Source organism: Jaculus jaculus, chromosome 5 (genome assembly GCF_020740685.1).
Source record: "Jaculus jaculus isolate mJacJac1 chromosome 5, mJacJac1.mat.Y.cur, whole genome shotgun sequence".
NCBI lineage: Eukaryota > Metazoa > Chordata > Mammalia > Rodentia > Dipodidae > Jaculus > Jaculus jaculus.
Genome location: NC_059106.1, coordinates 98,410,744 through 98,435,843, shown reverse-complemented (window position 1 = coordinate 98,435,843; position 25,100 = coordinate 98,410,744). Strand labels below are relative to the sequence as shown.

The 25,100-nt window shown below is 45.8% G+C and overlaps 1 protein-coding gene and 1 pseudogene across 1 annotated transcript in view; both read right to left on the bottom strand.

Annotated features, from left to right (window-relative positions):
- Positions 1 to 24,560, bottom strand: part of Ror1 (receptor tyrosine kinase like orphan receptor 1) — a 401,244-nt gene extending 376,684 nt beyond the window's left edge. Inside the window, exon 1 of the mRNA XM_045149154.1 lies at positions 24,452 to 24,560. Within this exon, the coding sequence (XP_045005089.1) occupies positions 24,452 to 24,560 (109 nt within the window). The remainder of the gene's footprint in view (positions 1 to 24,451) is intronic.
- On the bottom strand, positions 10,849 to 11,631 carry LOC101600655 (annotated as a pseudogene).
- Positions 24,561 to 25,100: the final 540 nt, after the last annotated feature.

The window sequence follows — 25,100 nt, the reverse complement described above, 5'->3', positions numbered from 1 at the left end:
ACCTCAAAAACAGAATGCACTCCATTATTCAAATCAGGTCACAAGCAAGTAGGAGTTTCAAAGGTCCCACCAAAGCATCTTGAAGGAGATATGATTTTCACAGACTGTGTCTTCACATTTCAACATTGAAGTGACTAACCCTTGAAGTCAAACCTCCTTATCTGCCTCTACAATGTCCCTGTCTTTCAGCCTGGCTGCCTGCCCATCTCCTGGGATGAAGAAAGGAAAATATTCACAATCCTGCCTTCATTATGAGGGGAAATGTTAGCCTCTGCTTTTAATTAAGCATTTGATACTGATTTTCTTCTTTGACCATAAAAGATATCCAACTGCATATTTTCTAAATGATCCATACAGATCTAATAAACAATGTTTTTCCAGTAAAAAGGCAGCTCCCACTGCCTCCCTTGTCTGCTATAAAAATGTGAGCTTCCCAATATCCACTGATTGAACAAATATTTAGTGAATGCCTCTTTTATTTGCAGAGGGTAAGTGTGCTGGGCACTAAAGATAGGAAGGTAAATTAAACCTCATTCCTCCCCAGCTGGAGCCCACAGGGCGGGGTGGGGGAGGGGCAATATAAAACAAGCAATCCCTGCAGAGGGACAGTGGCAGCTTAAAAACACACAAACAACAACAACAAAAAAAAAAAAAAAAAAAACAGATGAAAGAATGAGTTGTGGGTTTTTTTTGTTTTGTTTTGTTTTGTTTTGTTTTTTTCCCTCCTCCTAACTCAAATGCAAAACCACAATCCATTTTGAACTTAGCTCTTTCCCTACTCACTTTGGCTTCTTGGTCATGAAATGAGTTCTGATCCCTCCCCACACTCCTGCCACACTGGATTTTTATGTATGGAATTAAGGGCCAGCCTACCATGGTCTGGAACCTCTAAAACTAAGGGTCAAAGTAAACCTTTCCTTTTTATGTTTGCTCTCTCAAGTATTTTTGTTATAGTGATACAGAGCTGACTAACACACCACTGAAGAACTTTTCAAGGAAAGGGGAAAAAGACATGATGAAAGCAATATCTATATATTCTCCGCTGTTTGTTGAAAACAATGTGCCAGTCATAATTATTCCAGGGGCCTCCATGTAATCTCAAATTTTCACAGCAGCTTTCTATGGGAAGTAAAAGGTGCCACCCCATAACATACTGCTTTGGCTTACTGTAAGCACAGGCACAGATGTAAGTCAGAGACACTTACATGTCTACGTTAGCAAACAGTGATGCAGGCAAAGGCTCTTTCACATGCCGCTCACCTACCTAGATGCCCAGAAAGATCAGATCACAGAAAAACAGATTTGAAATCTCACAACCCTCCCTCCCCCCCCCCCACACACACACATCGGCACTGAGACTGTCCTGAGTGAGGACACAGTCTTCTGGAATAGGACGTCAGGCCTGAGCTGCACAACCGCACAGCCCTACTCACAGCGCATTCCTCCCCTCACTCCTCCCATGCATGGCTTCTACCGGCTCAGAAGCCTGGACATAAAAGCTTCAGTGGCTTGATCCTGCTGAGCCTCCTGTGCGACTGCCTCTGCATTACTGCTGTGCATGTAAGTGTGGCAAACAAGCATGTATTTTCTCCTGTGTGTCACTTGCTATCAGTTTACTCCACAGACTAGGTTAGCAAACCTCAAGAGCAGAGGGAAGATCTTAAACTCCTCCCTGCCTCTCAGGGGAACATGATCATCCCCTTCCTAGAGATGAAGTAAATGAAACCATGAAGGCCATGTATCAAAGGTAGTGTGGCTCACAGCAGATCTGGAAAAGTTAAGTGCTCACTGGGGAGTTAATGTAAGGCTCCTGGGAGTCTGGCTATGAAGCTGGTAGAAACACTGCAAATAGCAAGGTTCATGGCACATTTGTCACACCCTTTACCTGCTTTCTCGAAATTATTTAATGGTGGCTTATGGTAATAAAAATACCATGTGTCAAAGGGTCACTATGTGCTGGCTGGCACCATGTGTGATGATGGGGTTTGGGATGTGAAGAGAGATGGACAGAGGTCACTGACTTACCTAACACATGGTCAACTGATGGAAATAAAACAACCCTACTTTCTTTCCCCTCCATGGTGGCCAATACCATCCAGCCTGGATTATGCCTATTTGTTAATACTGGGACCCACCACCAGGGGTCAGGCCAGAGGCTACAAACCTCACTGATGGCTTGCTGCTCAGGGACTCCAGGTCCTGAGTCAGAATGGTGCTAACCAGCTCCACCATGTCTGCAAGGTGTTTTGCAAAATAAAGTTGAATGGTCCTATGTTCACAACGATAGTTCAAATTCTAAGACAGGAACAACAGAATGTTTACATGAATAGCCAGACCCAAGAATGAGGGGCTGGCACAATTACAAAGGCCTCATGTCTTTACAGTTGGCCCTGATTTTAACACAAGTTCTTGCTTCCTGGATTGATAATAACTAGGCATGCACAGGCACCTGACTGGCTCCTGGAGAATGGCTCTTCTGGCCTTGTTCTCTCAAGATCAAGCTACCTCTGCCAAGAAGATGGCTTCTAAGTTCAAGAGTCAACAAGTATGGAGGATGAAGCTGTCTGTAGGGCCCACCTTCCACCTTTCAAAATACTGAGTTCCAAGGTTATGTGATGCACTACTCAGTGAAAAGGAATCCAATGGTCTGGGTTCTCAAAGGTCATCCTTAAGATAGATATGGGGGAGGACAGAGAGAATGCAGCATCTGCCCTACCTTAAAAAGAAAACAAAACTGTACATAAATTAAATTTGCAAAACTTGGTCCAAAAAACAAACCCAGCAATAACAATAAAAATAAATTTGAGTGTCTGTAGTTACCAGTGACTATGCAATTAAATTCCTTCCACAGATATGGAATGCATACAGTAACCAAAGGCACAGCAGGACAAAGCACCAGCACCTGATTTCTCCCAAAGAGCTTCCTTCACTGCTATGAAGCACAGCCAATTTTTGGGTAAAAGAAAACCATCACACCATCACCAACAAAACAAAGTCATCACTGACTGAGCCCAGCCCCTTCCCTCACCCAGTCAGGTTTAATCACCAGCTTTTCTTCAGCTCAGACACTGCTTTCCATGACTCCCAAAGCAGGGGCCAAAAAGAACCATCTACTTCACCCCACATTTAGCCACAGGCCACACCAGAGCAGCCAACAAGCAGACTATAGTCAGACCTGGCAGGAAGAAAAACACTGTCAGACCCAGGATGCCTAGTCCTACTCTAAGATCATCAATCTCTCCTTTCCAGTGTGACCCAAGACAATTTACTACCCAAGCCTCAGTTTCCTTATCCTTAATTGATTTGTAGATATAAGAGTCTCCCTGTAAGGAATGGTACATGACTAACCTAGGAAGTTCTCCACTGTTAGCAGTATGCTCTATTCCAATAGTTACCAAAGGGCTCTTTAATACAAAGATGAAAGACTGCCCTCCCAACTAATAGGCTTAGTATTTAATACTGATCAGGAAGATATAAAAATATCAAAAAAGCCACTGATATTTTATTCATTCGTCAAATTCATCAAAGCAAAATTCAAACATACTTGAAAAATTCAAATACTTTTCAACTGTTGATCAAACCCTGGCGGTAATGCTGGAGTACCATGGGTAGGGCACACTGCTCTGCTCCCCTAGCCAGCTTAGAAGTCTCAGTTCACTGCCACCTGCTCCATCAATTACTTTGACTTCCTGCCACCTCCCTACCACAAGCTATAGCTGCTCTGGTCCTCTGATCATCTAAGCATATGCACAGCAAAAAGGTGAAACATGCCTAAATGTATATATGGAAACACACACAGCGCACATATACACATGCACAGCATATGGAACAAATGCATAACAACGTGTGCAGGTGTCTGCCCTTAAATCTTTTTTTTCTAACAACATAAACTTTTGAAAAGGTAAGAGATGAAATGCCCATTCCATGTAGAATGTCTGACTCAGTCTTAGATAAATTCTTTATAAACATATTATAATAAATATTTGGAAGAAATAAAATACTAAAATCTAAGAGCAAGATAGTTATAGTTCTTCAACTTTAATCAGCTTACAAGTCACCTGAGGATCCTGTGAGTCACAAATCCTGCTCCAGCGGACCTGGAGGAGCCTGCGACTGCCCTTCTCACAGACTGCTGATGTACAGAGCTCATCCAGCCTATGACTTTGCAGATGAGAGCTTGAGGAATAGAGAAGGCAAGTATTTTCTGAGGTCCCAGAGTTAGCTGGAGGCAATGGTATGTGAGGAACTCAAAACTGCTGACTTGGGCTGGAGAGATGGCTTAGCGGTTAAGGCACTTGCCTGCAAAGCAAAAGGACCCAAGTTTGCTTCCCTAGGATCCATGTAAGCCAGCTGCACAAGGTGGCACATGCATATGGAGTTCATTTGCAGCAGCTGGAAGCCCTGGCACACCCATTTTCTCATATTTTCTCCCTCTCTCTCTCTCTCTCTGTCTTTTCTCATCCTCCATTTTTCTCTTGTATAAATAAAGATTAAAATAGGGGAGAGGGATTTACCATGGTTTATTGTCTATAGTTATAGAAGTTGTCAATAAAAATAAAATTTAAAATTAATAAAGAAGCTGGGTATGGTGGTGCATGCCTTTAATCCCAGCACTCAGGAGGCAGAGGTAGGAGGATTGCCATGAGTTCGAGGCCACCCTGAGACTACAGAGTGATTTTCAGATCAGCCTGAGCTAAAGTGTGACCCTACCTCGAAAAAGCAAATAATAATAATAATAATAATAATAATAATAATAAACTGCTGACTCGCCCAAGACTCTTTCTACTATGCACTAAAGTATTCGCCAAAGGGGAGCAAAACACCTTGGGGGTGGAGGGAATCTAACTTCCTTTTCCTGTCAATGACAATGCTATACATGCACACAAACACAGGCACACATAGAAAAACATACAGATACAGAAAACAGAAGCCAAATGTCTACATCTCCCTCAGGTTCCAGGCCAGAATTCTGCAAAACCAAAAGATACTAGAAATACAATGGGTTTATCTGATGGGTAGGAGATCTATTTTAGTAACATCTTTATTTTCTTCATTTCTTTAAACACTGTTTTCTGACCAGACGTCCCATATCCTCAAAACGTTGAGTGCTCATATACTGTTTTCCCTACAGACATTTCCTAAATTAAAAATTAATTTGTTGGGGGAAAGCTCAAGACATGCTATTTTTCTAAGCCAATAATGAGAGGAGATAAGAGTCTTTAATCCAGGGCCAGCAGCCTATTTCACATTCCTGAATACACTCTGAACTGGACCACTCGGCCCTGGACCTGTGAAGTGTTTGAAGAGAGGTACTTTACAATCAAAGTGTTGGGACAGGATTCAAAGCCCCTAGACTTGTGCCACTTCTACACCTGGGAGTGCATTTTCATAGTCCCCAGAGTTAAAGAAAACTCACTTCATAACCCTGCTCAGCTCAGGCCCATGAACATATAGTAGCAGCAGTGTGTCCCTGGCCCACTGTTACTTCTGCCTCCTAGCCACATGTTTTCCTGGTTGTTAGCAGGACTTTTCTTTAGAAGGTCAGAAAATGAGAAATAAATAAAATATATTTTTTAAATAGGCTGGAGAGATGGCTTAGCGGTTAAGGCACTTTCCTACAAAGCCAAAGGACCCAGGTTCGTTTCCCTAGGACCCATGTAAACCAGAAGCACAAGGTTGAATGTGTCTGGAGTTTGTTTGCAGTGGCTGGAAGCCCTGGATCACCCATTCATATTCATTCTCTCTCCCTCTCTCCCCAGACATAATAAAAATATTTTAAAATATCAGAAAATGCAAACTGGAAGATAGGGAAGAATGGCAGTCCAGCCTTGCTGTCCCACTTGACTACTTTGTTCAATTGGCAAGTTCAACCAGATAATTGAGACTTGGATCTTTAAGAAACCAAGGGGACAGACAATTAACACTTGAGGCCAAAACTAATTTCTCCCCTTGCAGGAGGAACCAGCACAGCTCCAAAGCCACAGAGGCAGCCCAGTGGGGCTTCATCTGGTTTGCAAATGTAAACTGGGAATGTAATGCCTCCACTTCTCAGAGCTCTGGTCTGATTGCCAGCCTTCTCACCAGAAAGAACCTTCTGGAACCTGCCCTGCTATAAAGACTCCATATCCCCACATCAGGGTCCTTCCTGCCAGCATTGCTCAGAGGCCCAGATAACTAAATGCATCTCTGACACTTCTCTTAAGGCACAAGGACACAGAATTCTAACTCTCCTGTCTCTCCAGTCCTCACTGTGCTCCTCATTATCACAGACCCCAAATTGGGGAGTCCCTTGGAAAGCAAGGACATATTCTGGACTCTGTGCATATCTGGCACTTAGCACAGTCCCTGACAGGTAGTCAACATTTAAATAATACACTAGCTATTATTATATGATACTACCATATTCCTTCCACCTCTCCTTTCTGAAAAATGTTTGAGGCAGTCAAGCTACATGCACTGACAGATGAGAAGTCAGGCCTGGGAGTGGCTCCATCACTGGTGGTCCAGCCAGTGATCTGGCTAGAAGTTGCTTGAGCCTGGGCAACTGTCCCTCAGCTACCCAATCTCCCCTCAGTGCTAGGCCAGAAAGGCACACCTGACCACCACAGTGAGAGAAGGAAGTTGGTTTTTTTCAAGACCTAGTGCTGGAGGCCAGAAAAGCTGGTTTCTATTCCAGACTCCAGCAATGAGGAAAGAAATGGGGGCTCAGGAAAAAAGAGAAGGAAGAAGGGAGGGGGCAGAAGAAGTAGAGGAGGAGAGAAAGACTCTTGATATGAAGCCCAAGCCACCTACCAGCCCCCCACATCCCCTGTACTGGGGCTATAGGCTGCTGCCACCACTCCAGCCTACACAAGGGCAGTATCCAGTACTTGCTACACATCCTTTTTCCTGCAAAGACAGCGAGGCAGAGATGACCAGAACCCTGATTTTATATAGGTTAAAAAAGAGATCTGAATTCACTGGAAGTTAGATGGGTTCTGGGGTCTGTGGCTTCAGCCAGATTCACTTACTCAGTGGCCCCTTTGGGTCCTGCAAATGACTAGAGGGAGAAAGCCCTTCCTGGGAATAAAGTGTGTGTTGGGGGGTTGGGGGAGTCTTTCTCTTCTAATTTCAAAGCATTCAGGACACTAGCCTGGCTTGGCTGCAGGAGTTCAACTCTATCTCACCCTAGATACACATGACAGAGCCAGGATCCTTCCCGTGAGGTTGTTCCCTGAGGGATGGACCAGAGAACCTGGGAATCAAGGAGAGAAGGGCAGCTCAGCCAAGATGCAGCTTGCAGTGAAAGCTTGTGCTACATGGGAAACAAAGCACAGACCGCATGGCTCCATGGTTGGACACAGCGCCAACTGGATAGGACCCTGCATGCCAGTCATTAGCAAGGAACCCTGAAGCAGCTGTCACCTCTGTGGACTTGCTAAAGATCCTGGAAGGCATCCACATCATTCAACTTTAAATGTGGACACCAGGCAACTCCCAGTGGCATTCCCTAGGGCAAGTGCCAAACCTCCATCCCTGGGATCCTGACCAACTGCCACTGGGCTGTGTGCTGGCTGGCTGGGGAGGTCCAGAAGCAGTCCTCAACTTAGGGAGTGTTCAACAGTGACAGAGGGCAGTGCACACTTAACTGCTACACAAGCAAACACTAACAGTATAACACATGATCCTTAAAACACAGGGAAGTGAGAGGGAACCCAGTTGTGGTAGTTTGAATGGATGTCCCCCAACAGATTCAGCTTTATTAAAACTTAGATTTCCAGCCCTGACTGGAGGAGGTGTCTGTCCTTTCCTCTGCCCATCTTTGGCATGTTTGTGCACACATTTCTACTTTGCACTTTCACAAGAGCTCAGAAGCTATTCGTGTCTCTGGCAGTGCCCTACTCTAGGAGAAGAAGTGCTCAGGTGTTCTGGTTTGCCGTCTTGGCCTACTCAGGAGCAAAAGGAATCAGGTCAATATCACATGGTTCTCAAGTATGGTGTGAGCATAGTTTGTCCTCTCCAAAATTCAATGCTGAATGCACCACGGCAGCAGTTCAAGGGCCTGTAAGGGTAACCAGGTCATTAAGAAGGATTCAAGAGCTTCAGCCAGAACTGTCAAGTTCCCCCTCCTGCTCTGTTCTTCCCACACATGCCCACTTGCCTCCTGTTATTCTGAAAGATATGATGCAACAACCAGAGGCCCTTGCAAGAGGCAGTTGCCTGTGGTTGGATTTTTGGCCTCTAGAACTAGGGCTTTTTTAACTGGCAATTCAATAAACTCCTTTTGTTTCATAAATGATCAAGTCCCAGGTGTTCTGACATAGCGACAGGAAAAAAGACACTTTTGAGCAACAACTCCAAAGAATCCTCCCAGGAATTCGCTCCTCCTTTGCCCACACCTTTGCATCTGGGATTCGCTCACCATGGATTTAGTCATCTCCTCCTAAGTAAAGTGGACTGGACCAGTCAAAACAAGTTAATCAGCATATGATCCAATCCCAGCCATACAGAAATGGATAGAATGCAAAGCACCTGGATAAAGCCCTGGGGAAGCTGCTTCATATTGGAGCCTCACATTCTCTTGAAAATATAAGTGCTACCTCCTTTCATAAACGCATATTCATAACACAGGTTACATCTTAATGATAGGATTCTTGGTGTTTTTGTTTTTATTGTACATTGCTGTATTTGTGCTTCATAGATCTGTTTTTTTTTTCTCATAGAAAAAACAAAACTATTATGTTAAAGAATAACAATAATACTCTAATTTTGAAAAGGAATTGTAAGATAAGGTGTGTGCATGATAGGATACAATAACCTCATGGGAAGTACTCTGTCCTGCTCAGGTGAGAAAGCTCCTCCACCACCACTGTCCCAAGGGGCAGGGGAGAGAGGAAGAGAGACTGCAGCCCAGCCTACACAACCACTCAGCAAGACCTACTGCATAACCATGACCTTCTCCCCTAGCTTCTTTTCCTGGGCACAGATGTGGCCATGGGCATTCTTCAGCTTCCCTACCCCAGAAGGCCCACCCCTGGCTTCCTGGGAAAATATATGACTCACCCTCCAAGCCAGGCTGAGTCACAGACTATACTGCAGCAGCTCATAACCAGATCAGAGCAAAAACACATCTCAGAAGGAAGGAGTGAGGGATAGGGGGCTGGAAAAACAAAATAATATGATTCCCATACAAAATGCCTTGCCAGGCATGAGGCCCATAGCAGATAACCAATGACAACGGTAACATTGCAAAGATACAGATCATCTGAGCAAGGGGGCTCAGATAACTGCACGGTAAAACTGGAAGAAATGAAGGTGGGAGTAGAGGGAGTGAAGGACAGATAACAAGCAGGCCAAGCTGGTACTGAGTGTGTATGCACTGGGGCTGAATAAAAGTAAGAGGGAGGAGGGGCATAAAGGGAAAACAGCATGAGGCAGAGGTAGACAGGTGTGTAGCGGAGATCCAGAGAGGCTGCAAGGTAGGGAAAGGTCCCTAAACAAAGACCAGGCTTTGTCTCTTAAGCCATTTTAGCTGTATCACTCTTACATCTCTAACAAAAACAGTCAACTTCCTACCAGGGAAGATACTGCCATATATTTTTCCTGTATCACTTTAGTTGCTAAACAAATATTTAACCAAGCGGAAGCAGGGGCAACCTGGTAGTTTACACAGGAGGTATCACTCGGCAGGTGAGGGAACTACACCTCACCTCCAACACCAGCATCTGGAAGTTGAACAGACAGATCGATGGCTCTGTTGACTCCATGAGCCTGGGGGAAGCCACTCCCACATGTACTAATGAACTTTCTACACCTGAGTTCTAAGCACATGCAGGTTGATTCTTTGTAAGTACTTTGACCATCTCACCTACACTGCTTCAATGTCAACACAACCCTGAGATCTAGTAAGTGATACCCAAAAAGAAATCAAGTGGCAACTGAGCTAAGAAGGAAAGTTCTCTGGCCTGGGTGGGGCACTTTCCTCTGGGGAACAGACCAGTTTCATCCTGGACTCTACCTCTTTTCTCATTCCTTTGCAGAGACATGGACCACCTTCCTGGGACAGTGACTTAAGGATCTAAGTGTAGATAGAACAAAATGAGCATGCTCAGTTCACCTCTCACTTCCTCAATGGGATATTACTTATCAAGTATCTCCTAGAAGATCCCAACAGCAGGCCCTGCCTCCATGAAGACTGTCTGTTTACAGGCAAAGCTCTTCATTCCTAGGTTAAGAGATAACCAATGTGAGGGAACAGAGTGCTATGAGCAACACAAAGAAAAAGAGAAAATCAGTAGATTACAGTTATCATCAAAAATTGTTTCTGCTAGTTATCGGCAGTCTGCAGTTAATGTCAAGCGATCCATGTCTTGGGACTGCAAGTTCTTATCTTACACCCAACAGTCCTGGAATAGTAAGCATTGGGCTAAGCACTGCTTCCTGAAGGTTTGCACATGTAGGGGCAGGACTTCTCATCACCACACTGAAAGTTCTAGGGGGGATATGGAAAGCAACCAATACCCTCCAGGGGACATGAGCATTCTTTAAAAAAAAAAAAAAAAAAAAAAAAACACTATGGAACACCCCAGATAGAGTGACGTCCAAGAGGTGAGGATATAACTGTTCATGGGAGAAAATGTAGAGTAAGTTGCTTTCATAGCCTCATGTCTGACCTGAACCTGAAATGGTGTCAAGGCTATCTTGGATTTGAAGCCAAGGGTCGGTTTTTATATCTTTTTTTTTTTTTTTTTTTACAGGCTTAATCCACTTTTATTTATTTTTTCTGTATAAAATCCCTATGTTGTAGCCACAGCCTGGGTCCTCTGCACTGACACTGGTGTGGGTTTTCACAAGATGGTCAGTGAATTCCTAGTGGGGAGACTTGGTGAACACAGTCTCTTTCCAGAGGTCAGGGGTCAGGTAGCTGTAGGTCTTAGAGATGGCGTCCAAAGTGGTCTTAGCAACGTTGCCCAGGGTGGCAGTGCAGCCCCTGGCTGAAGTGTAGCAGTCGTCAATACCAGCCATCAGCAGCAGCTTCTTGGCCATGGGGCAGAGACAATGCCAGTGCCCCTGAGGGCAGGGATAAGGGGCACCAGCACAGAACCACAACAACCTGTCACTTTACAGGGGACTGTGTGGGGCTTGCCAATCTTGTTCACCCAGTCCAGTAGCCTCTCCAGACAGGCACAATGGAGAGCTTCGCCAAGATGATGGCCCCATGGATGGCAGTGGCTACCTCCTTAGAGCACTTGACACCCAGGCCGAAGTGACCAGTGTAGTCCCCAATGGCAACAAAAGCCTTGAACCTGGTCCACTGTCCAGCGCAAGTCTGCTTTTGCACTGGCATGATCTTCAAAACCTCAGCCTTAAGGGACGCACCCAAGAAGAAGTCAATAATCTCAGACTCCTTGATGGGCAGGGAGAACAGATAGCTCTCCTGCAAGGACTTGATCTTCATGTCCTTGACCAGGCGTCCCAGCTTGGGGACGGGATGCACTCCTTGTCTTTGGCTTTGCCTCCATGAGCCCCTCAGCCTTGGCCCCCAAGCACGCCCACGACCCGCTGCCAAAACCTCCACGGAGGACCGCGGCCTCCCAGGCCCAGGCCCCTGGGTCCTCCAGGCGCTCCCGCTGCAACAGCGTCATCCACCATTTGGTGTTTTCCCGAAGAAGAAGCAGTTTTTTATATCTTGATGTTTATCCTTTACTGAGCATAAGAAAGTTCCTGGCCTTGGATACACAAATTTAGGTATAAGCTTAGATGTCCAGGTAACCAGGTTTGAACTTAAGAAATTCTATTCCATCCCATCATGTGATAATCTCAGAGGGTTTGCTGCCCTCCATGCAAGAGATGTGGCTACAGTCACACGCTGGCTCAAACTGTGGCCTAAGTACTGGATCCAGAACTCCACTGTCCTTCATAGCCCATCATGGTAGGCACCATTAGGCATCCCACATAGCAGGTGAGAAAAAGGTCACAGAAGTTGCAGACAGAAGAGGGGATCCAAGATCCATAGAATGCCTAAACCGTGCTCTTCAGAGCTGCCAACCTCTCAGAAAATTCCTTGGTCTGAAGTACCTTTTCTCAGTCAATTTGCATGGGAATGTCCTTATGTTATAGGAATGCCAGCTGTGGTTCTCACGTGATGGCTGTCAGGAGTTTATCAATGGATTGTGTGAGGATCAGCAAATGTGCTTGCTAGTAAAGCAGTAGTGTACACTGCCATGCATCAGAATCTTAGAAGCACAAATTTCAAACACAAGAAATCCTTTAGAGCAGGAAAGGATATACTTCAGACAGACCAGCCTCCTACAGAGTGACCTTGGGGTGAGCTGCCAACCTCACTGGCCTGGCTTAAAAATAGAGAAAGAAAGAAACCTATTTATTGGATTACTTGGAAAATTAAGGTTAATATTGTACATTAAATAACTTTATAAGCTTTATACAAATGAAGAATTTAATTATAATTATCTTGACTCAGCTACTTGGCTGGGATCTTGTGTAGAATTTTAATCAAGCTAAAAAAAAAAAAGCAGAGATGTAGTATGGCATGGGGATTAAGGACAGAGCTGTGACATCCAGATACCCATGTTTGAATCCTGGTTGTCCCATTTAATTGGCTGTGTGGTTTCAGCACTCAAGATCTTCTCTGTGCCTCAGTTTTCTTATGTAGAGAATGGGAACAGCATTTAGTACCTCCTTTAGATGGCTGCCTTGAAGTTCATGCAAGATAAAATACTTAATGAACCTAGAGGTCTAGCGTATGACTTACTGACAGAGTGACTTAAAGCATGCTCTAGGCCTGAGCTAAGCTCCAGCAACAAAGCAAACAAACAAAACCAGGACTGGGGACCCAGTATGCTGGCTGTGCGCAGTACTGGCCTCCTCGAGATTTTTATCCAACTGGCACAGTGGGACTGACTTAGCAAGAGCACATTCTGACTGAGGGGTCTTTATTTCTCTAGACCACCCTTCCAAGAGAAAGGCAAGCCGTCAGCCTCCAGTAAAACCCTGCTTCCCTCTCTCCTCCCCACCTTCCTAAGCACCAAACACCACTCAAGGTTTCCTTTGTTTGCTCTCCATCACATGGAGCCCTGTTCCACTGCTGGTAGAAGACCCAGCTAAGAACCCACATCAACCCAGGTGGAGGACTTGGTGCTGGTCTGCAGCTAGCTGCAGTCTGGTACAGAATCTAGCCCTTTCCCAGCAGGACAAAGAAATGTTTGGCTCCTCCTCTCCCTTTTCCTTCTTTCTCTCCACCATGCTTGCTGTGACCGTTAACCTCTGGTTTAGCAGATTTAGAATCACCATAGAACAAGTCTCTGGTCTTGCTGGGAAGGGTTTGTCCTGAGTAGTTGAAGTGGGAGGGCCCACCCTGACTGTGGGTGGTACCATCCTATGGGCTGGGTCCTGGGCTATATAAAAAGCTCTGCCTCCTCCCTGGGCTGTGACACCCTGCTGCTGTCATGCCTTCCCCGCCATGATTTCCCCTCAAAGCTGTAGGCCAAAAGTAAACGTATTTCTTCCATAAAGTGATTCAGGTCAGGTATTTTCTCCCAGCAAAGAGAAAGTGATGGAATCAGAAAACTGGCAAGAAGTGGGGCCTTTGTGGTGGTAAACCTGATCATGTGGTTCTTAGTCTTTTGGAACTGGTTTACACAGGAATGTGCAGGGATTTGGAACTTTGGATGACGAAGGCTTACAACATTGTAAGAGCCATTCTGGTAGAGGCTTGGTTTATGAGTTTTCAGAGTGGAAGGGACTTTATTGGAAACTGGGCTAGAGGAAGCTCATGTGATATTCTGACAAAGAAGCTGGTTGCTGTCTACCCATGTCCTGAGAACTTCAGCAAAGTTGAATTTAAAGATAAAGGACTAGGCTGGAGAGATTGCTCAGTGGGGTTAAGGCATTTTCTTGCAAAGCCTGATGGCCTGGGTTCAGTTCCCCAGTACCCATGCAAAGCCAGATGCACAAAGTGGATCTGGAGTATGCAGCAGCTAAAAGCCTTGGCGCACCTTTCCTCACTCTCAGTCTCTCCCCCCACCCCCGTTTGAAAATAAAGAAATAAAATATTAAAAAATAAAGATAAAGGACTAATATGAGTAGGAGAGGAAATTTCAAGACAGAAAAACAATCTATCTGTGATATGGATTCTTTGCCCTGATTCAGATCTACAATGAACAACAGAGGAAAAAAATATGAGAAATATAAAGCTTGATTAGGAAGAAATGTAAGCAAATCTAAAGTCCCAAGCAGGAACACTGTGGCCACTTCCACTGTAATTGTTAAAGAAATGACCACCATTAAAGATTAGCCAGGCTACGGACATGGCTTAGTGGTTAAGATGCAGTTCAATTCTCCAGGACTCATATAAGTCAGATGCACAAAGTGGCGCATACGGGAGTTCGTTTGCAGTCATTGAAGTCCCTGGTGTACGCATACTCACAGCCTCTCTCTCACAAATAAATAAAAATTTAAAAAATATAATAAAGATAAGACAATTTCTCTGCACTAGGATATTGGAAAGATGTCCTAAAGGCAACATCCACCAAGATTGGAAGAATGTGATTTCTTTTAGGAAAATGCCTAAAGGAAGAATGCCAAAAGACGTCTCTGCTTCCCAAAGTCAGCATCCAGAGACTGCTAAGGCAGTAATCCATGGTGTCAGGCTTCATCCCAATCTGGCACAAAACTTGTCAGCACTGCCCACATAGTACCAGTTAAGGAAGAATGAAAGATACAAGATTGAGAAGGTTGTGCAGTATTTCACCACATTTCCAGAGACTGGCTAAGGCTAAGCAATGTGAGGCAGGATCAGAGTCCTTGCAAGACATGCTGTGACCCCACTGCAGGAAGATGTGAATGTGAACCCAAAGTTAGAGTGGAGACTCAGGATGTTGGGAGATGCCAGGACCATCTGCCAAGAAAAGCTGTGGGTTCAGGGTGGACTTGGCCCCACAAGAGAGACTATAGGCAGCACAGCGGGAGGGATGGAGTGAGCCAAACCTGATGAAAGCTAGAGGATTTCATCAAGAGTCCCAGATATTGGACATGAATTGGGGGTTTCATGTTTGCCCTGGTAAGATCCCATTTTGCTTTGATCCAGTCATTCCCTACTCTACACCCATTCTTCCCTTTTGGAATGGGAATGTTTATTCTGTGCCATTAAATGTTATAAATATGTAACTTGTACTTTGATTTACAGGACTCACGGTTAAAAGACTGCCATGAGACTGGACTTTTGAACAGTTCTGGTAAAGACTATGGAGACTTGAATGAATTTTGCATTACAAGGTGACCATGAGCCTCTGGGAACAGGCAGTAGAAGGTTATTGCTTAAAAGTGTTGTTTGTCAAGTTGACAAGGGGTGGATGTGTGATGGTTAATCTCTGACTAGGAACTTGACAAGATTTCGAATCACCATGGAAAAAAGTCTCTGGCCATGTATGTGAGGGATTTTCTAGATTAGATTAGGATGGGAGGACCCACCCTAAGTGGATGGCAATATCCTATGGGCTGAGTTCCTGGCGTGTATAAAAGAAAGCTAGCTGAGCACTGGGCATTCATGGTATTCACTGTTCTATTTTGTTTCACAGTGTTGGACTGAACGTATTCAGCTCCTGCTGTCATGCCTTCTCTGCAATGGCAGACTTCTCCTTGAAACTGTAAGCTGAAAATAAACCCTTTACTTCCAACAAAGATGTTTTGGGTTGGGTATTTTGTCCCAGCATGAGAAAGTAACTGATACACTCACCATCCCTGAACTCTAATGCTTTCTCCCATTCCCTCCCTAAAGACCTCTTCCTTCTTGAGACCCTGCATGTCGCTGTCAACTCTGTACTCACTGGGTATGTAACTATGTCACAGGTGTCTATTTTATTTCCCCTAAAGATGAACTCTCCAAAGGAAAATTACCAGTCACTGTTCTAGACCCCGCAGTGAGGAGCACCAAAAGGCCTGCTGTAAAGAGTTGAAATCACAGACGGGAGCCTCAGGCTCCAAGTGAGGAGGTCAGATCAGAACCCAAATCTCTTGCCTGCTTTATTCTATCTAAAAATGCTACTCCCAGCCAAGCACAGCAGCTCACATCTTTAATACCAGCACTTGGGAGGCTGAAGTCCATGAGAAGCCACCCTGGGGGCTACCAAGTGAGATGCAGCCTCAAAAGAAAAAAAAAAGGTTCTGACCCACAATCTTGAGGTACACTATGGGTTTACAACTTTTTGAAACTCAAATACCTCAGCCTAACAACAAACTTGTTAAAACTTGCTTCTGGTTCACATCAAACCAAAGCCAGCATGAGTCAGGAGGTGGCTCCCACCAGTGTTGAGAGAAGAAGGGAAGTCCCAGGTTCTGTCCATCCAAAGCCTGGGTTTGTGTGGAGGGAAAGACAAATGTCAAAACAATGATCTTGGTGTCAGCCCTTCTATGCAGAGACAGCACAGCTGCTATATCATCCAACTAAAACCCTGAAGTGGGCATAGTGGGGTATGTAGGCTTTGGAAGCCAACAAATCCTGTGTGGCCTTCTGCCAGCTAAGCAAGCACTCACTGTGCACATGGCACTGAGCTGAGCATTTCCCATGGATTATTTTACAGAGTGTTCTAGTCACCATGTGAAGGACACACTCTTGACTGTCCAACTCCCTGGGAATGAAGGCTCTCCACCCATGTGTGTTTCTATGGTACTTTTCCTCGCCCTTTCCCATAATTCATTTGATGTATGGAGAGAATGCATCTGTTCATTGGCATCTCCTCATGATACTTCAAGGATATGAAAACAGTATACACCTGATCATCAAAATATATAGGTTCAAAAATAAATAAATAAATAAATAAATAAAAAGAAAAAAGAAAAATATATATCTAGGTTCAAGCCAGGTGTGGTGGCACATAGCTTTAATCTCAGCACTCGGAAGGCCAAGGTAGGAGGACTGCTTTGAGTTCAAGGTTAGTCTGAGACTACATTGTTTATTCCAGGTCAGCCTGGGCTACAGCAAGACCCTACCTCAAAAAAAAAAAAAAAAAAAAAAAAAAAATCTTAGCTGGGCGTGGTGGCACACGCCTTTAATCCCAGCACTTGGGAGGCAGAGGTAGGAGGATCACCGTGAGTTCGAGGCCACCCTGAGACTACATAGTGAATTCCAGGTCAGCCTGGGCTAGAGTGAGACCCTACCTCAAAAAAACAAAAAAACAAAACAAAACAAAAATCTAGGTTCAGATCCCAAATCCCAGCTTAATAATTCCATGAGGTTGGCCAAGGGACTTTCCTCTCTGAGTCTCAATTTCCCTTATCTATGAAACAGAATTAGAAGCCCAGCCCCAATCCTACAAAGGTACATAAAAGTACCTGTAAAGAACAATAAGCAAAAAGTAGGTGCTTTGAAAGGTAAGGATTTCTTTCTTCCCCCTGTTCTTGAGGTAAAGCGTATTGAATTCTAAGAACTAACACTGCATCTCAAACAAATTAGTATGAATATTTCTTGAAATGCATGGAATAACAGGCTTCACTGTTGAAAAAAACAAAAATAAAAAAGCCCAGTCTGTCTTGTCTTCAGAAGTTTTTTACCACTCCTTCCCACCTCCCATACAGTTAAGTACCTTTCTTTCTTTGGATAACATGAAGTTTTTTATACTCAAAAATTGTAAATGGCTAAGAGAGCACCCCAAGATTCTTCCCTCTAGCCATCACCCTTCTCTTTCAAGTTGTACTGATATTATTTGGACATTGGAGCTAAGAAAGGTCAGATTACATGTGGAGTTCCCTGAAATGTAGCATTCCCCACTGCAGGATCCCAGAATGATACCAAATGCCTAGGAAAGGTTGCTCTTCCCAAAAGAACTCAAGATTCTGAAAGAAAAAACATGCCTTTAAGACTGTAGAACTGCACTGCGGACTTTCCTCCCACAGGTGTCCAGCAGTGAACTGAGGACTGCTTAGACCCAGTGTCTACATGTTCCCTGAGAACACGCACTCAGGACCCAAAGTGTCTCCAATCTTCTTGTGAACCAAACACTCAGGCCTTATAATGGTACTGTAGGAATGCTGCTGTTCCACTGGAGAAATGCCTTAACAGTCAAGGCACTTGCCTGTGAAGCCTAAGGACCCAGGTTCAACTTTCCAGTACCCATATATGCCAGATGTACAAGGTGGCACATGCATCTGGAGTTTGTTTCCAGTGGCTGGAGGCCCTAATGTGCCCATTCTCTCATGCTCTACCTGTCTCTCTCTCTCACGCACACACACAAATAATTTTTTTTAAAGAAGAATTTTAAAAAATAAATTAAATTTACAAAAAGAAGAATGTGGGTTGGAGAGATGGCTTAGCAGTTAAGCGCTTGCCTGTGAAGCCTAATGACCCTGGTTCAAGGCTCGATTCCCCAGGACCCACGTTAGCCAGATGCACAAGGGGACACATGCATCTGGAGTTCGTTTGCAATGGCTGCAGGTCCTGGAGTGCCCATTCTCTCTCTCTCTCTCTCCCTCCCTCTTTCTCTCTCTGTTGCTCTCAAATAAATTTAAAAATTTTTAAGAAGAAGAATGTTGCTCTTGCAGTCTTGATTGCATCTACTATCACAGTCATTAATTCAGAGCCAAATGTTATGTTTTCTCCAGTCAGCCCAAGGTCATGATGGTGACTAATCACTCCTCATTTCCCAAATCAATGACACTTTTAAGGGCTTTCTATGCACAATATTCTTAATTATCATGGAAAGCCTACAAGTCAGGTATTGCTTTTATTCCCATTTTATAATATGGAAACAGAGGTGAGAAATTTGCTATGGTTTGAATCTGAAATGTTTCCCACAGGCTTACATTTTGAGAACTGAGTCCCTAGCATGTAGTACTACTTCAAAGGCCATTTCCTTTAGGAGGTGGGTGTGGCTAGTGGAAGTAGATCATTAAGGGTGGGCCCCAGAAGGCTAGGCCTGCTCTTTCATTCCTGGTCTATCATAATGTGAACAGCTGTTTTTCATCATGTTCCTGCCACCATGGTCAGGGCTACCCCACCCTGCTTGTCCCCACCATGGTAGACTGAAATCCCTCTGAAACTGTGAACTAGAGTAAATCTTTCCTCCCTAAAGTTGTTTCTGACAGGTATTCAGTTACAGCAATACAAAAGCAATTAACAAATAATCAGTAGTAAGCAACAAAGCCCCAATTCTAATCATAGTCTATTAGGTTCAAAGCCCATTTTATCTCTATTACTCCACATCACCTCTTCAAATGACTATCAAAGAAGTACCATTCTATATAGAAAAACTTCAAAAAATAAACAGTGTAGGCTGATTGATCTTTGAAGCTCCTTTAAAACAAAAACATAGTTCCATGGAGAGGAGGGGGAAAGGAATGTAAAATGGCCAACCGTAGTGAGGCTAGGGGCTTGGCTTATCAGTATTTAATAACAGTTTCTGGATCAAAAGTCTATAGAACCCTATTTATGGATAGACAGTCACTGTAAGCAGTCTTTTTATACAACCTTTTCATCTGAGGATGCTGTAGCCTTCTGCCTTTCTATTAGTGAGAGATGGGGTGTGGAGTTTACTGGGTCTGCCAAGATCATCCCATTAAATTATCTGCCCTCTTCCAGTGTAATTCACTCAGGGACAACAGTTTGAGCCACAGCCCCTGTAGATATATGAGCCTCAGCATTCTGGTAGAGTGGAGACAAGGAAAAGGGTCAGGTGGTGGGACATCCCAATGACATCACATCAATCGGCAACTCGCTGCCTTACCAAAATAAAGTGGATGCCACAATTATCCCGTTCCCAAACAAACCAAAAACCCTGACCAAGCTTACTGCAACAAAGAGAGAGCCTTTTTACTGCTGTTTATTTTTATTTTGTATTCGTTAGCTTTTTAGATATTCCTGGCATGCAAGTCAGGCTCCGTGTAACAAGCAGCTGCATTTAGTTAAGGATTTTTGCAGAGGTCCCTCCACCCTTCCCCCTTCAACTCCAGAGAACCTTCTCAGACTCGTAGAAGACTATTCCTTTCTTTTCATGTGTCCACAGACCCGTCTCTCCTGTCACAGCCCAGGGGACGGGTGAAGCCAGGCCCAGAACCAACTGCTTTAGAAAAAGACCTGGGAGATTTGCTTGTTGTCTAGAGGGAGCTGGATCTGCTCCTCATTGGAAGACTGAACTGGCAGACGGCTCTCCCTGTAGAGAACACTCCAATAAATCAGCCCTCCTCAGCCAGCACCCTGGGTTATGCACCAAGACGCAAGTGCACAAGCACTCCATTAAAGTGCATCTCGTCACTAGCTGGAAGGAACTGCCAGGCACGCTCCTTGGAGCACATCAAAGTCACAGTTTGTTGCAATTCTTCTAGACCTAGAGGCCTTGACCATTCTCAGTGCTACCAAGACCAGATGGGGCAGTCCCCAACTACAGAGAAACTGGAATTGGCTATCTTCCATCGTTTCTTATACCCTCTAGGTGATGGCTAAGAAGACTTAGGGAAACACCGCCATGGGATCACACAAAAAAAGATGACAAACTGGAAGAATTAAACCAGGAAAGACTGGAGAATAGAGATAACACACCAGCATCAACTGTTAGGGCTTATGACCCTAAGAAAGTAACTTACCAGCTCCCTAGAGGGAGAGCAGATGACCCAGCTATACAATAAGCTAGTTATGTCGTCTCAGTTAGAGGGTTTTCTGTGAGAATTCAGTGAGTTAATACTACTAAGAGCTTAAGACAGTGGATAGCCCTTGCAAGGATTCCACCAAGTATCTGCTATATAAATTGCACACATACAGACATCTCAGAATGTTTGAATTCAGGTCACAAAGTCTTTAGAGCATCTGTCAGCTTTACCAGGTCTGATTACCATCACCAGCCTCCCTAAGAGGGCTCCAAGGAGCAGCTGACTGGGGCTGAGGCCTATAACTCATCATTACCACTCTACTCTTCCAGACTCCCCAGGCAGGCAACTTACTGCCTAAACAGTAAGTCAGTGGCCCCTACCTTTGCAGAGCTGCAGTTTTCTCAGAAATTTTGATTACCATAAGACTATGGTTATCAAACTACACATGCGATTTTAAATATTATCTGAAAGGTCAAATACTCTAAATTCCATGTACTCACTTCTAGGATGGGGGCTCTTCTCTTACATGGCTCAGAAAATTTAATCATCATACCCACCATTTAAAGATGAAAAATTCAGGGCTGGAGAAATGGTTTAGTGGTTAAGGTGTTTGCCTGCAAAGCCGTAGGACCCGGGTTCAACTCCCCAGTAGCCACGTAAGCCAGATGCACAAAGGGGGCACATGCATCTGGAGTTCATTTACAGTAGCTAGAGGCCCTGGAATGTCCATTCTCTGTCTCTCTCTGTCTCCTCTCTATTTCTCTGCTTACCAAATAAATAAATAAATACCTTCAAAAAAAAAAAAAGGAAAAATTCAAAACCAGGTCAGTCAAATGCTAAATGTTATAGGCATTAAACTTTGTTATCAGATTCCTCTTATCTAACCCTTCATACTAGAAGATGGAATAAGAAAACAAACAAAAAAGGTCTCTCAAAATATGCCAGGCTAAAATTTACTAAGTGAAGTACACTTTGATGTACAACCAAAAAAAGTTGTTCATTCACTCCGTAAAATTCCATGGGCCTCTTAGTATAGTTGTGTGTACATATAATCCATTTATCTGAAAATAGACATTTACATCTGTGTACATAGGATCTATGGGTAATGGGTTTGCCATGGCATGCTGAGTAAATTTTCTAAATATCTGAAGTGAGGAAGGTGTTCCTCATCAAACTATGGCCAGAATCTGATGCTCATTTGGCTGCAGTGACATAGGCTATTTTCACCATACAGGAGATAGAAAATATAACAGACTAAAACAGTTTTTAAAGACTCCTATCAGGCAGCAGATAGTCTTAGGCATTAAAGGAGCAAAACAGCCTACCATATTTTCCAATAAAGTAAATCATTACTGGAAGACAAGAATTTCTAAAACCAAGCTAGAGGTAGTTTGAATAAACCCTCTACCTGTTCTACCTCTGTGAGGTGACCCCAGCTAGACAGATAGGGTTCTCAGGCATCTCCAATGAAAGTTGAGGCTGGCTGCCTCAGATCCTTGGTGACTTCACCAGCACAGCTGACAGCCTTATCTCCCTCAGGAGACTCTTAAATGTAGACAAGACAGACACCTAATGAAATGGCAATTGGAGACTCACAAAATGACAGCAAACCTCTTTCTGGCTTTAAGCAGCCAAACCACAGAATGGACAGACAGAATTCTGAGAAAGGATCAGGTAGGTTCTGATGGCCTGGAGCTGTGTGGCCAGGAATGAGGGCTTCTCCTTTCTAATGAAATTCAGCTTTGGACCAGAGGTACAGGGGGGTGAGGTCAACAAGAAGCAGGCCATAGTATATCTAAAAGGCTGTCCCCTCCCATAAACCAAGTAAGAAAGTGAAGAAAGAAGTGCTGACTAATTTTTGAAAACTTAATAAATATATCACCCCTTTGGCCAATTTCTTGAGCCAGGTGATGAGGTTACCTTAGAAGTCTCAGGCGGGGGAAAAGGTAAATTTCAGAAAAGAGCAGCTGAGTGTGGAGATGCACACCTGTAATCCCAGCACTTGGGAGGTAATTTCAAGGGAATCAGGAGTTCAAGGCTAACCTAGACTATATGAGACCCTGCTCCCTCCCCCCAAAAAACATGAACAACAAAAATAAAGAAAGGTAAACTTTCCCAAAAAGCAATAAGGGGTTTGAACTCATCAGACCATGGAATAGGCAAAGCCTGTTTTTACCTTTGAAAGCCTATCAAGAGTTAAAAGAGACAGAATTTGGGTGGCTTCTGATAACAATGTTGTTTTACACTCAGCAACATCATTGCATGGATGTTTATCTAAATGGTCAAAAGAGGTGAACCTTCCATCCCTCCACCAACAGATGCCGTGACTTAAAAACTAAAAGCAGTGACTGTTGAAAGATTAGGTACAAAGTGAAGGGGTCTATGGAAGAAATGACAGAATTAATCACGGTGCCAAGCCGAAGTCCAACTTTAGGTGGTAGAATCACCTGGGTTATCACCACCTCCATTTCCTGAGCAACGGGTTTCAGAAGGATGGTAACATCGTGTGATACCTGTTCTTTCTTTCTTTCTTTTTTTCTTTCTTTCTTTCTTTTATCCAGGTGTGCCGGCACAGAGCCGGATGTTTGGCATCAAGCAAAACATCATTGTGACCAAACTGTTTACATTTCAGTAGAGTTTCCCCTTCAGGAAGATGCACTCCGCCTCTTACCCCCACTCCATCCCCTGCCATGCACATCTTAATTACAATTAGTAGCTGTATTCACCCAGATTAGCACAACCATCCCATAAGATCAGTTTCAGAAGTGTGCTCAGAGCATGCTGCTCCCACGTCCCCAAGTCATCTCTAAGTTCAAATCTACACACAACTTCCAGAGTGTTTTCTACGACAGTTTTCTGGGAACTTTTGGTATAAACTAATTCTCCAGTCAGTCTGGGTAATGAACAGCTAAGGAAGCTACAGTCTTCCTTACACTGAGAGATGAATGATAAAAGAGCGAGGACTATTTATCCACGGGGCTTGGGGGCTGCAGTGGGGGCGGGAAGAACGCAGAGGCTCAACACCCCCTCAGGGGATGCATGTTAAAAGTGAGGCCCAAGACCCGGGAGGCTTTAATCAACTTTCCCCCTCCAACCTGGGAAGAATGAATCGGTTGTCTCCACTGGCGCAGCGGGCCCTTCCCTCTCATTGTGTTCCGGCTCAGCCCCAGCGAGGATCCGAGCTCCCCGCAGCGAACTAAGACGCTCCGGCGGCCGGGGGACTCTTTCTCTAATTGTTGAGATTGTCTTTGGAGATTACCAAAATCAAGTATGCATTAGATGGCTCCCCTTCCCCCGCCTTGTTTGTAACACGCGCGCGTGTGCACACTCGGAGCACTCGGGCCGCCCCTGACAGCAAGCACACTTTGCACAAAGTGGCGGCGTCGGCGGAGCACCGGCTTTGGCCTGCGCGGTGACCCTGCGGAGGCCGGAGCGCGGGGCGCTGGAGATGCAAGGCCTCAGGAGCCCCGGCGGCACCGGGCTTTTGTTTGCGCGGGTTCGCGGACTGCCTGGGCTCCAGCGAGCACCACTGAAAATGCAAAATGCAAACCGCTCGAGGACCGCGGGGGAGCTGGCCTGGAGACCAGTGGGGTGCGCCAGGAGTTCAGGGACAGAAGGGCAGACGACCAGTACGGAAGTACCCCGGTCACCCCAAGCTGCCCAAAGCCCTTCATGCTTCCTGTCAGCGCTGACAACCTCGGCTGGGCGCCTAGGACCCGGTCCCGGGCACATCCCGACCCGCTCCCGGGCCGGGGCGGCGCTAGTCCGCTGCCAGCTGCTGCGCTGGCCCGGCCGGGCCGGGCCGGGCCGGGCCGGGCCGGGCCGGGCGCGTGCGGGCGTGTGCGCGTGCGTGCAGCGTGCGTGCGGGCTGGCTTACCTTGCGCTGCGGCCCCGCGCGCCGCCACCAGCAGCAGCACCAGCACCGGCACCGGCACCGGCACCGGCGGCGGCAGCGGCAGCGCGGGCGGCGGGCGCGGCCGCGGCATTCCTCCTCTGGCGGCGGCGGCGGCGGCGGCGGCTCCCCGGCGGCGCGCAGAGCATCCACGGGCTCTCCTCCGGGCTCCCGGCCACCTCGTCCCGGCCGCTCGCGCTCTCTGGACGCCGGGGCGTTCGCGGAGCTCTTTGTCCCTCGAACCTGCTCTCGCGCTCCGCCTGGCCGCCTCGGACGCCGGGAGCGCGGTCCTGCCCCGGCCCTCCGGCGGCAGCCTCTCGGCGGCCGGCCACTACGCCCGGCGCTGAGCCGGATGCTCTGGCGGACGGCGAGTGTCCCCGCCTCGGACTCCAGAAGAAAAGCGAGCCCGGTGACCGGGCTGCCGTCTCGGAACCCCTCGGTGGCGGCTCCTCCCGCGCTCCGCGCTCCCTGTCTCCCCAACTTGTCACTTTCCACCAACTCTTCAGCCCAGCGCCCAGCCTGGACCAATGGCAGGCGCCCGCCCAGCCCGGCGCCCCGGCGCCCCCTGCCGGCGCCTGGCGGACGCGCGGCCTCCCGGCTTCCAGAAAGTGGCCGCGGCTCGGAGCCTCCCCGA